The 12,933-nt window shown below is 41.2% G+C and overlaps 1 protein-coding gene across 7 annotated transcripts in view; it reads left to right on the top strand.

Moving 5' to 3' along the window:
• The window catches only part of CHD5 (chromodomain helicase DNA binding protein 5), a 401,420-nt gene that overhangs the window by 256,188 nt on the left and 132,299 nt on the right, over positions 1–12,933 (top strand). For 4 of the 7 annotated variants that reach the window (XM_068240507.1, XM_068240503.1, XM_068240502.1 and 1 more), the window contains exons 21-26: positions 1,112–1,229; positions 1,732–1,856; positions 2,606–2,837; positions 6,361–6,533; positions 10,077–10,263; positions 12,669–12,761. In XM_068240507.1, coding sequence (XP_068096608.1) covers positions 1,112–1,229; positions 1,732–1,856; positions 2,606–2,837; positions 6,361–6,533; positions 10,077–10,263; positions 12,669–12,761 — 928 coding nt within the window. The remainder of the gene's footprint in view (positions 1–1,111; positions 1,230–1,731; positions 1,857–2,605; positions 2,838–6,360; positions 6,534–10,076; positions 10,264–12,668; positions 12,762–12,933) is intronic. The other 3 variants (XM_068240506.1, XM_068240505.1, XM_068240504.1) reach the window with 3 other exon arrangements.

The following is a 12,933-nucleotide window of genomic DNA, read 5'->3' as shown; positions in this document are numbered from 1 at the left end:
ATCAGGTTTTTTTTCGCTTCAGTGTCTCTTTAAAGAGAACCTTAACTGAAAATAAAAAGTCAAAATAACCATACACAGGTAAACCTTACCTCCTGCATACTCTACTACTCAATCTCTTTCTCCTCTGCTGCGTCCCATTTGTCCACTGTGATTAATGGATTTCTCCGTCCTCCATTTTAAAAATAGCTATTACCCCATAACAGCTTCCTGGTCAGCACACTGCTAAACTGTAATATCACTGACCTTGCACATTCAGTTGTAACTGACAGCTGCTGATATATAACTGTCAACAACTGGTACTGGAAGGGATCACTCTAATAAGAAAATGGTGAGCTTCTGAGAGGAACTGACGGTGAGGTTAGTATGTAATATTCATTTGCAGCTACGTCATGTGTTTATTCTAAATAATTTTCCTCGCTTCAGGTTCCCTTTAAGGTTGGATCTGTTTTCTTACAGCAGCGATCAATGCTTTGATTTCATATTCCTATTACCCTAAAGTACTGATCCACAGCTCCCATCACTTGAGTGGAGCCATAGATCCGAAGCGGCAAACTACAATTTGCCAGAAAAATCGGTCCTCCACTGATTTTTGGTTGCCATTTTTAAAGTGCCAATCTTTTGTTAAAGTAGTGAGCAGGTATTTGAGAACAAACCCAACTCTGGACTTCCCTTTATTGAACTCAGTAACATTCATCAATTTTAAACTCTTGTGATACATAAAAGTACAACTAGCTGATTGCTCCATTAAAACTGTGGTAATTTCTCATATTGCTGATAAGTATGAGCAAATGTCCTGAAAATCAGGTAAACCATTGTAAAAGTGGTAACCATATATGCTAATTGTTGTTAATGTATACGGTGACCATTTCTGGGGAAATAGTGCATTTTTGCCAGTCACTGCCTTCATAAATCAGCCCCAATGTGTATTTATGATAAAGGTTACATGATGGTCTTTGATGGTGCCTTACCATTTAGTATTGTTTTTTGTTTTGTTTTGTTTTTTACTTGGGTTACAAATGGGATGAGTGGGATAGTGTTGGGTATACACTGTTGTACTTGTAAGTGCTGAACTGTATTATACTCTGAAGACCATAATCAATTTTTTTCCAAGATGACAAAAATGCTGGATTTACTTGAAGACTTTCTAGAGTACGAAGGCTATAAGTATGAGCGGATAGATGGAGGAATCACAGGAGGTCTGCGACAAGAGGCAATTGACAGGTTTAACGGTACAGTTATGTTCATCAAACTTGCCACAGTAATAAATCCCATTGCGTGAAGGTTTAAAGGATACCCGAATTGACATGTGACATGATGAGATAGACATGTGTATGTATAGTGCCTAGCACACAAATAACTATGCTGTATTTCTTTTTTTCTTTCTCTGCCTGAAAGAGTTAAATATCAGGCATGTAAGTGGCTGACTCAGTCCTGACTCAGACAGGAAGTGACTACAGTGTGACCCTCACTGATAAGAAATTCCTGTAAACTATAAAACAGTTTCCTAGCAGAAAATGGCTTCTGAGAGCAAGAAAGAGATAAAAAGGGGAATTTCTTATCAGTGAGGGTCACACTGTAGTCACTCTTTCAGGCAGAGAAAGAAAAAAAAGGAACACAGCATAGTTAATTGTGTGCTAGGCACTGTACATACCCATGTCTATCTCATCATGTCACATGTCACTTCGGGTATCCTTTAAGTGCTGTAATTTTAAGTGTTGTATCCTTCTTTAGCTCCAGGAGCCCAGCAGTTCTGTTTCCTGCTGTCCACTCGCGCTGGAGGACTGGGGATAAACTTGGCCACTGCTGACACTGTTATTATCTATGACTCTGACTGGAACCCCCATAATGATATCCAGGTCAGTTCAAGGTTTCCACTTTTTTCGTCATGCTTCAAAATTCCGCTTTGTGAATATGACCATTACATGATGATGGGCTTGATGCACAAATGTCCGGTAAATTTGCCATGTGCAGCCAGTGCATAACAGTTTTATAGTGCTGTCACTAGGGGAGCATTGTGCATTACACTATTAGTGCCACGTGCACTTTACCCTGGTAAAGCACTAATAGTGTAATGGGTGCTGCTCCATTATGCGTCAGTACCAGTAAACTTGCTGTGTGCTGTCTGTACACGCCAAAGTTACTGGACATTCTTGCATCAGGCCCCATATCCTATATAATAATGCCTAACTGCCCCTGCTTCATCATTTGTCCCTGTGTCCGTGGGAAAACTGAACTGCGCATGTGCATGCAGTTCAGCCGGCTCGTTCTGCGATGTCCCTGTGGTTGGTAGGGCAACAGGGACGCACAGCGCAGAGCTGGGAGGATGATGCAGGGCAGGAGGAGGAGGACAAGGGGGTCAGGGGGGCGGGCGTGTGTGCGCACACGGCGGGCAGGTGCATGCGCGTGCGGGTGTGTGCGTGTTGTAGGCGGTTGCGCGCGGGCGCACGCTGTAGCGGCGGTGACAGACCTAGAGCCCATTTTTAAAAGTGCTTAGGTCACTAGTCCCTTATAAACAGCACCAAGCCACCTTTAACAGCAGCTAGTCATAGATATACCTGCCTTCTGTTCTTCTCTTACATTTTTCATTGAGTAACTCTCTCTATAGGCCTTCAGCCGAGCTCATAGGATCGGACAGAATAAAAAAGTAATGATCTATCGGTTTGTGACACGCGCATCCGTGGAAGAGAGAATCACCCAGGTGGCCAAGAGGAAGATGATGCTCACTCACCTTGTTGTACGCCCTGGTCTTGGCTCCAAATCTGGTTCTATGTCAAAGCAAGAACTGGACGATATATTAAAATTTGGAACTGAGGAGTTGTTTAAGGATGATGTTGAAGGTAAGGAAAGTGTCCTCAGGTTTCTTATGGGACAAACAGAAAGCACAACAAACAGTAATTTAACAAGCAGCGCAACTGGTTGCCCGGTCAGCACTTCCTGTAGGCAAATCATTGGACAGCTGTGGTGTTCCGTCCCCACATGTCTGGATAAAGAAGGTTGCGCCTGTTCTGTGGCGTTTAGCCCCTCTTGTCCAGCTGTGGTGACACGCTGAGGTCCAAGATGATGCATCAGGAGATGCGAAACAACTGTTGACCGGCTGGCCCTTGTGCAGGGTAACCCAGGAGGGGTGATGTGTAGCACTCACATCTTGTACTTTGTTTGCTGGCATTAAACTCAGCGTTTGCATTTTACTGGTGCCCATATTTTTGTTCTTAAATGCCAAGTGAATCAGCTGTTTGTTCATACGTGGAGGCACAATGTTAATATATGCCAACTTGCCAAGCTTACAACCCATGTCACCAACTGACCGAGAGTGCTTGAACTTTACTTAATATCTTTGTTGGTGGTACAACAAACTGTAATGATAGACAGTTACTCAAAGCACCTTGGTTAAAGTCTGGTTAGGTCCATTAAATTGGAAGTGTGGAAAGTTGATCCGAGACCTAGTGGTTTTAGTACTTGAGCATGGTGCAGCACTAGATCCTGTATTCATTTGAATGGCTTACCAAGTACAGCTGCCCTAATGTATCAGAGCTAGACCTCTCTTGTCACCCAAGCATCAGGTGCAGACATTATACATTACAATGCCAAGCAGGCAGAGTAATTTAAGCCCTGCTCGTTTCAGCACTAGGTGGATACAGAACTGAATTGCTGTATTAGTCTTAGAGGGGTTTATTTACTGCTTTTGGGGTTAGTGGCAAGGTTAGGGTTACCTACTGAGGGGGTGGTGGACTAATGCTAGGTTATAGAGGAGGAATAATGTTTTATGTTAGGGATGATGGAGACTTTATATGTAGTTATGATTTAAGGGATTATGCTAATATACAAATATGGAAGCTATCATTGTTAACTTAGGTTAATGTTCAATTTCTAGGGTTATCATCTCTATTGTGCCCTCTACCTGTAGTAGATGTGGAACAATCATGTACCCAGTGAAACCAAAGAAGTCCAACTTCCTATCCCGAATGTTTTGTTTAAGATCAGTTACTCACTAGAGACGCCACGATCAGACAGCCCAGAAATAGAAACTTTAAGGAAAAGTCAGGAGTAGCAACTTCCAATTTTTTGTTATTCAGGTTTCCATCAACATGTATTTATGAAAAATCAAAGAGGAAGAATGGGAACCCCATCCTACCTGTAAAAGCTGAACTTTGGGAACCCCATCCTATTTGTAAAAGCTTAACTTGTTGCAGGTGGGGAGATCTGGAATATGAACACTTGAGATTAGGAAGGTGTTAGGCAACTCAGCCTTGCATCAGCTTACCAGAACTGACATACCAGCTTTGGCTAGGCTGTCCTTTTATGGGTAGGTTCACTTTGTACATATGTTCTTGGTGCTATTACGCTGCCTAGTAAACTAAGTGCAAGATGTGTGGACCACATTCATTACCCTGAGGCTTGGCCCACACTACACAGTGCAAGTGCCATGGACGGCGCATAAACACCTGTTCAGACATGTCTGTTGCATTGGACATGACAGAATAGCACTGCTAATATGACATGCCCAACTTCTCTCCGGAGTGTGTAATTATTGTGCATGCAGCGAGTTTGTGTTATGTCACTGTTTGGCTTGTAGTGTGATTGTGGCATCATAAGTCTAAAAATGTAACCCCAATCAACCAGTAAGGACTTACCTGCATGGAGTTTATGTATCCCAGTGCTATCCATCTCTAGTCCTCGAGGACCGAGGGCCTCACACATTTTTGGCACTGCTCTAAATTAATTGATGGGACTGAATCAGGAAAGGTAAGTAGTATACTTTTCTCTATGCACCTGTCCATCCTAAACAATGGCATGGATATGGGCCTCAAGGACTGGAGTTGGACCGCCATGATGTATCCTAACCATGTTTATGTAGATTCCGTCCATACCCCCAAAACATACTGATAAGCCAGTTAGCTCCCTGCAGATAATTGGCCTTAGAAAGATATAGACAGATTGTAAACCCCTTTGAGGAACAGATAGTGATGTGACTTATCTGATGTCCTTTGTAAAGTGCTGTAGATAATATACTAGTGCTTTATAAATGTGTTATCCTTCTCTAGTTTACCCTTATCCCCTGGTCTTTCCTTCTCCCTAGCCTATTTTGCTTTGCTTACGACCAGTTTAACTTGCAGTCACAACCTTTTAAACCCTAACCTTGTACCTGTTGTTAACTTTACCTGAAAATGCCTAACACCAACTTTTATCTAAGCCTAATGTTTAACCTTGTAAAGTACCCCTAAAATTAAACTGTTGGCCAGTTTATCAGTATCTCTGACACATAAGTGAATACAGTCTGGCCCTAACAGAATAATTACTTAGTTCCAACCTGTGCACTCACTCTACCAGTTTTACTACAGGGTTTCTCTGCCAAATGTCTCCTCTGTACAGAAATAGACACTGAAGTATATTGGTTTAACAATAATCTCACAGAGCTGCCTATATATACACACTTTAATCTTACTTTTGGAGGAATGGATACACAGTGAGATTATAGCAAAAGCCTTTATGGAAGTAGTTGTTCAAATCTGTATTGCTTTTTATAATTTTACTTGGCAATGGGGATACAGTTGCTGATCTGTAGCTTTTATAGCAGATGTAGTGAATGGGATAACATAGTACAAAGGACCATTCATTTTAGCTTAGGTTGTACTTAGGGGGTACTTCTCATGGAATAAAAATGATCAACCAAACGTACTGTATATATAAACAAACCTGAATAAGTGTTTTTATTTTTTCATTGAAATCACAAGGGGATGTTTGGAAAACATTATCACACAAATGTAACTTTATTACCCCCACATTGCTGCTGCTTTGAGCGCTCAATTTTTTTTTTGATTACCACTATTCGCGGCCTCGGGCGCCCATCATTGTCACTAATCATGGTCTCGGGTCCCCAAATTTCTCTACACTTCCGTTAATCATGGCTTTCCCCATAATTTCTTATGGCAGCACCCTTTTTTTCCATATCGCCACTCGCATTCAAATTTCCTGTTTCTTTTTGTCAGTGGGTACTGAAGATGGTATTAAACACAACACGGTATCCACGAAGGTGTACATTGTATAATAATGTTTAAAAACACTGCTAGCTGTAGCATTCAGTCGTTAGTTATTTTTCATTGGTGGCTTTGAGACATTGCATACCCTTGATTTTTGTGCTGTTGTCGCATGGGACATAGTGTATGCAGTAAACTACTTTTAAGCAGAATTACATATGCAATGCCTTATCGCATGATTATAGCAGAATGCAATACATTACATGGAATGCATTCTGCTCTACTCACGTGTAATTATGCTTAAAGCAGTTTACTACATACATCTCATAGTTACATTTGTTGTCTAATTGGTAATAAATAATTATGCCCCCTTTACATCCCACAGGTGACAATAAGGACGTTGAAGACAGCAGTGTCATCCACTATGATGATCCTGCCATCTCCAACCTCCTGGATCGCAACCAGGATGCTACGGAGGACACTGAAATCCAGAACATGAATGAGTACCTTAGCTCTTTCAAAGTGGCTCAGTATGTTGTACGGGAAGAGGATGGAGTGGTAAAATGTCCCCTTTGTTTGAAATCTTCTGCATTGTTCTTTAAAGAAGAGCTTCTGTACATTGTGTTGGTAGCTATAATAGCCACAAAATAGGCTCTAAGGGCTCTTTTCCACTATGAAATGCGATCGCGATTGCGATCGCGATTCCGATCGCGATCGCAATCGCGTTTCAATTTCCACCATGCGATTGCGATTGAGCTACTATACTCATTATAGTCCAGCTCAATCGCATACAAAACGCGGCAGGACAACGATTGCGCTTTAACCAAAATCGCATCGCAATCGGATCGCACTAATGGAAATTGCTGCTGCAGTTTCCATTAGTTTAATGTACCTTGCGATTTGCGATCAGAAGCAAATCGCAGGCTAGTGGAAAAAGGCCCTAAAGGTGACTGTGCATTTCAGATGGTGGGCAGATGGGCAGGATGATACTGTAGACTGCGCCATGAACAGATGAAAGAGACAATTGTAGTGACTATTACATTACCTAATTCACACCTACAATGCCTTGATCCTTGCAGAAGACTGCACTGTGAGGAAAACATGCTGATCTCTGTAGAATAGAGGAGAGTCTCAGGATCAGCTGAGCAAGCAGAAAAGCACTGGGAAAGTGGGAGGTAGAAAGCAGTGTCAGAAGGCAGAAGCTGATTGTTAAGTCATTTCAAGCAATGTCAACTCAGCTACTAATGTCACACTACTGGCTGCAGGCATTTTAATAGAACTATTCATAGTATGTACCAAAATACCCTCTTTTTCTTACTGTTGAGAGTACTAGCAGGTGCTAGCTCAGTTAAGTCAATGCACTGACACAGCCATATACTGCAGATACAACTCATATACCACAAGAAAGTTTGTTCAGAGTCAGGTCCCCAGCTGTACTCAAAATAAATGAATACGCAAAATGAAAATGTGTGTGTATTTTGGGTGGAAGGTAGGTAGGTGTGTGTGTGCGTGCGTGCGTGCGTGCGTGCGGGCATGTGTGTGTGTGTTAGAGACACTGGCCCTAATTCAGTTTTTTGTTTTTTTTTGCATGGATGGCCGAGCTGTGCACTTGGTGCTCAGTGCAGCTTCTGATCTGTCAGAATTCCGGCTTTAATTGAATGCAGTCAAAAAGGCAATCTTTGTAACCAAAGCAGTAAAAAACCTGTTACAACTACCACCACGTTTAGATGTGCATAAATGATGTCACCCCACTGCCTGTGTTGAGGTCTTGGTAGCAGCCTGCACTGCAGGTCCTTGGGAGGAGCTGAGAGGCTGTGCATTGGCCACCCATCTCCTGCCATGTGGAAGAGTATTCAGGCAGTCCCAGAGCACTGAAGAACCTAAGTGATTCTGCAAACATTAGCTGGATTTATTTTATTTTTTTACAAAATCTCTACTATTACTTTGCATCCTTCATCTGGGTTATGTCAGATCACAGTGAAGTTTGCTAACAAGTCAGTAGAACTGTGCTTGTACAATTTCAGTAACATAAATGCACCTGCAATGCCAAATATTTGTAAAAGTAGAATTGCACCGTGTTAGCCATAAGTAAAAGCAAGAAGTTTGGAAACAGGATGATACCAATTATTGTCTAATAAATGATGTCCTGATCCAAAACTTCTTGCACATTTTTGTAATAAATCTCTTAGTACTAATATCCTGATTCAAAACTCCTTGCAAATATTTGTAATAAATACAGGGTTTCCTAGTTATAGTATAAAAAGATTGCACTGCATATACTGTAATTACTCCTGCATGACTGCTATTTTACCGACAGCAAACCTCACAATGATCTGATTTGACCCTGGTGAGAAGTTGCAAACTTTTGCCACCTTATAATAGACAGTTTTCTAAATGTAACATAGTCCTCTCCAGATCTGCTGGATCTCTCAGGGTCCCATTGCGTTACACTACTCTCCAATGTTTATAAATTAGGAGCGCTGTCATGGGATTGCCCCCAATCTCTTGCTTGTAATGTTCTTATTTCAGTACAGACTGGGGGCACTCTTGTGGACTTGGTGCAAGCAAGCTTCCCCCCCCCCCATTATGTAAACAACTGCCACTTCCTGTATTGCTATGGTGGTGTCCAGCTTTACACTGCTTTAATGAATTTGTGAGGCATCCTGCAGGTAAGCCTGTTCCCATTATTTGATGTACTGTACTGATATTGTTTACAGAGGGCATTGCAAGTAACAGAGAAGCTATGACTAATGTCCCATAGCTTTCCAGATATCTATACATTTCTGCAGCTAATATTTTTGTTTTTATTGACAATTTACATTTTTGCAGACCTGGTGCATGTGAACCAGTGATCCAGATTATGTTGAACTTACATTTACAATGTCTCAATCTAGAGCAGGGGTGTCAAACTCAAATACAATGTGGGCCAAAATTGTACACTGGGACCTAGTCGCAGGCCAGTCTCAATGTCTTCTGGCCACCTTCCTCTCTTATAAAGTTCTCTGTTGTCTAATGGGCCCCCTCCAACCACTACACAAATCCCTGGTGTCTATTGGTCCTCCCTCCCCTATAGAGTTCCCTGGTGTCTAGAGGCCCCACCCTCCCCTATAAAGTTTTCTAATGTTTAGTACTTTCCTCCTACCTTGCCAATATGGCTTTCCTAGTGTTCTAGGGCTTCACCTCAAATGTTGTTTCCCTGGTAGTCTAGAGTGGGCCAAACATAATGCAAAGTGGGGAAACCACTTGAGGGCCATATTTAATGGCTCTGAGGGCCAGATTTGACCCACGGGCCGGAGTTTGACGTGTTTGATCTAGAGGTTTTGTGATCCATACATCCATGTATGATGAACTACAGTATATAATGCCCTAGAAAGGACACAGCCACACACATAGAGTGAGGGCCCTTTTCCACTAGCAATCACAAATCACAAACGTCAGTGATTGCGATTTTTCATTAATTCTGTTATGCGATTTGCGATTTTCATTTGCATTACATTATCATTGTAAAAATCGCTCCAGAAAGTGATTGCGATTTGCGATTTCCAAATCGAATCACTGTAGTGGAAAATACTTCTTGTGATTTCTATGATAAAGTAACAACCCTAGCGATTTAAAAATCACTAGCGATTTGCGATTTTGCGATTCAGCAATCGCTCTAGTGGAAAAGGGCCCTGAGGCTTCTCCCCCTTTCTTGAGCCTGCTTGCTCCAGTTAGTTCCGACTTTTGCCATGAGAGCGCAAGCAAATCTCTAAAGTAGTATATAGTCAGTGCTGCTCATTGTATTGTTTGCTACTGTTGTGAATTTTTTTCAAAAATAACTTGAAAGTACCCACTGTTCCAGTAAGGGAATGAAATATACTGTAATCTGACAGCTAATGGATTGGCAGATGTTTTATTTGGCACAATTTCTGATTGATTTATTCGTAAAAGATCCTTTATGTTAGAGATAAAGGGTTACATAGGATCTTACAAAAGATTATTATTGTTTGTAAATTCTTCTAAAATGATCTAGTTTGTGGCTAATCCTGGGCCCTGCATGGGTGTGAATAATATTTTGGCATTTTGTTGTTCATTCGGCTGCACTGTATTATTAACCTTCAGGAGGAAGTTGAACGCGAGATCATCAAACAGGAGGAGAACGTGGACCCTGATTACTGGGAGAAGCTGCTGCGGCACCATTATGAGCAGCAGCAAGAGGACCTGGCCAGGAATCTCGGAAAAGGAAAGCGGATCCGTAAGCAAGTCAACTACAATGATGCTTCTCAGGAGGATCAAGGTGATATGCGCGGTACTAATCATTATATATAACTTATCAATCAAGCACTCTGACTCATGACAAAACTTGTGATAAACTTCCTGTCACATGATTAGCTTGTCTTGACAATGTCTGCGTCTACAATTCTTTGTTTTTTTGTTTTGTTTTTTTTGCCATTTGAAAATGAAGCAGACGTCAAGATATGGCAAGGCCTTTTATGTATTTTCTTGCTTTTTATATTTTAACAATTCCAGTTTTTAGTTATCCGCCCTAACACTTGCTAAACCCATATCCAAGCAGTAGTCCACATAACCAGATACTGACTACCTGGGGTTTTCATGACCTATCCTTTCAACTACTGAGACTCCAGACAACATTACCTGCAGTTTTTTTTTTAAGAATTCTCTCCAAAGGGAGAGTTGCTTTTTGCATAACTCCTGTTTTACATAGCAGGCCTGTAAATGATTGCTTTACTCGCTTGAAATTTGTAAAGTCCTCTTGGCTTATGTAACTAGACTGCGCCTCAGGCTGTAACAATAGGCAAAATGCAGCCAGTTAATACTGTAATAAAACTCAATTTCAGGAAAACAGAATTACATCCTTCACCCCAGACAGTAAAGTAAGTGTAATGACAGTTGAAGGAAACATGAAATAGCTGGCAAATGGGAATTGCTCCTTATAATTTCCTTTAAAAAAAAGTGCAATTTGATGTGGCTGTAATGGTGACCATCTTGGTTTGGCAGTGCCAGAGTCAAACACCTGGAACAAGAATGCAGCCTGTAGAGCCAGAATTTTTTGATCTCCACTCTTGTTTCTAGTTAATTGATCAGAAGGTATTAGAGGCAAAGGGACATTACACCAGCTAGCCAAGGAGCACTTTAGAAAAACGAATCGGTAAAGGTTGTGTTTTTACATAGTTTACAGAACTTTGGAAGAAAGATTGGTAAGATACAGTAACCGTGGCAAACAAAATAAAAAACAAAACAAAATAAAAAAAGAAACAATTTGTGACAGGTGTACACATTTTTTACAGGCATCAAGCGTACATAAATTTACGAGAACGTTTTTTTTTAATGGTCCGCCATTCTTTTCTGTAGTTTGTTATTGATAGGAAGTATAGTCTAATGCAGAAATGAGGTAAAGCTTTTTTACCTGGTTTACTTAAAATTAAAATCATCTATCTCATGATGGAGACTTTTGCACCATGTTATGCAAATATTCTAGGTAGTTATTAATTGATTTAATTTTTTTAGTTAATACATTTTTGTTATTAATATTTAATGTATTTATAAAGCACAAACATATTACGCAGTGCAGCACAATAGATAAATGGGTTAACATACAATGTAGGACATACAAGGAGCTCACAACAAGAGTCTGTTCTAGTCCGCAAAAGGGGTGTCAGACAGTGAGATTGCATAATCAAGCTGGAAACAGTAGTGCAGAGGGCCCTGCCAGATGCTTCCAATCTAGAGGTACTGATCCGTATGCAGTGATATTATCTAGTTCACCTCATTAACATGTAAACTAACACAGATCACTAAATAAGGATTAGAGTATTGTACCTTGTTAGTGATCAGTAAAAGCAAGACGTTTTGAATCAGGATAATACCATTCATTATGCTGGGCATACACGGCTCGATGCCCCCTTATCAATCGAGCCGCTGATGGCTCGATTGATAATATCCGACGCGTCCGATCACCATGGGGATTGATTCTGCGCTCGATACCCGCGGCCGGACAATAGCGGCGAATCGAGCGGGAGATAAGAAGCGCTGGCGGGGACGAGCGGGAATCGATCCGGGTGCACGAGCGGGGACGCGGCGGGAGTCGATCCGGCAGCTAATCCACCGCCAGATTGACCCGTGTATGCCCAGCATTAGATGACTTAAAAAAAAAATCTAAAGCTTACTCTTATTTTTTTTAAGTTAACCAATAAATGGTATCATCCTGATTCAAAACTTCTTGCTCCTAATAAGGATTAGTACATGTAGTATTAAGATTTGGCCCACTACTTTCCCTCACATGACTCTCGTGTCTTTTATAACCTGTAGTAGTAAAAATGATTACAGTATTTCTTAAATGGCTATCTACATGCAATAAGTGATTTGTGCTGGCAAAAAGATAAGAAATTCCCTACTTATAGATCCAGAGAGAGATTTGTGGTTAGAGATGCCCCAGACAGGTGAAACTGGTTGGTGGCCATGCCTGACTTCTATTTAAACCTGAAATATCAGTTTTTGTTTGGCCCCACACTAGTTTAAAGCATCATTTGCAGGCCTGCAAGTACTTTCCTGCAGTCAGGATATTTTTGGCCCACTTAGCTGGGAGACCTGGTAAGTGAGGCATTTAAGACTGCAACCATACCGGGTCAAGACGATCTCCTGATTGTTATCCATTTGGGTTCTAACGTCTATTTTTCTCTGTTTTCCTCTTAGAATGGCAAGATGATCTTTCTGATAACCAGTCTGAATATTCTATTGGTTCAGAGGATGAAGATGAAGACTTTGAAGAGAAGCCTGAAGGTCAGAGTGAGTTTAACTTTTTCTCTGTGGGGATCGCTAGCTGGAGAAAGAGTGTTGGATTGGATTAGCAAAAGTAGGATGAGGGTAATTTTATTAACTTACTCTAGAGAAATTCAAAGCATGCTTTCAAGCCATTATGTTCCGCTGACAGGGTGATTAAACCTTGCCCTTGGTAAAT

This window comes from Hyperolius riggenbachi, chromosome 6 (genome assembly GCF_040937935.1).
Source record: "Hyperolius riggenbachi isolate aHypRig1 chromosome 6, aHypRig1.pri, whole genome shotgun sequence".
Lineage (NCBI taxonomy): Eukaryota > Metazoa > Chordata > Amphibia > Anura > Hyperoliidae > Hyperolius > Hyperolius riggenbachi.
Note: the sequence above shows the minus strand (reverse complement) of the source record. Positions and strands in the feature narration are given on the sequence as shown.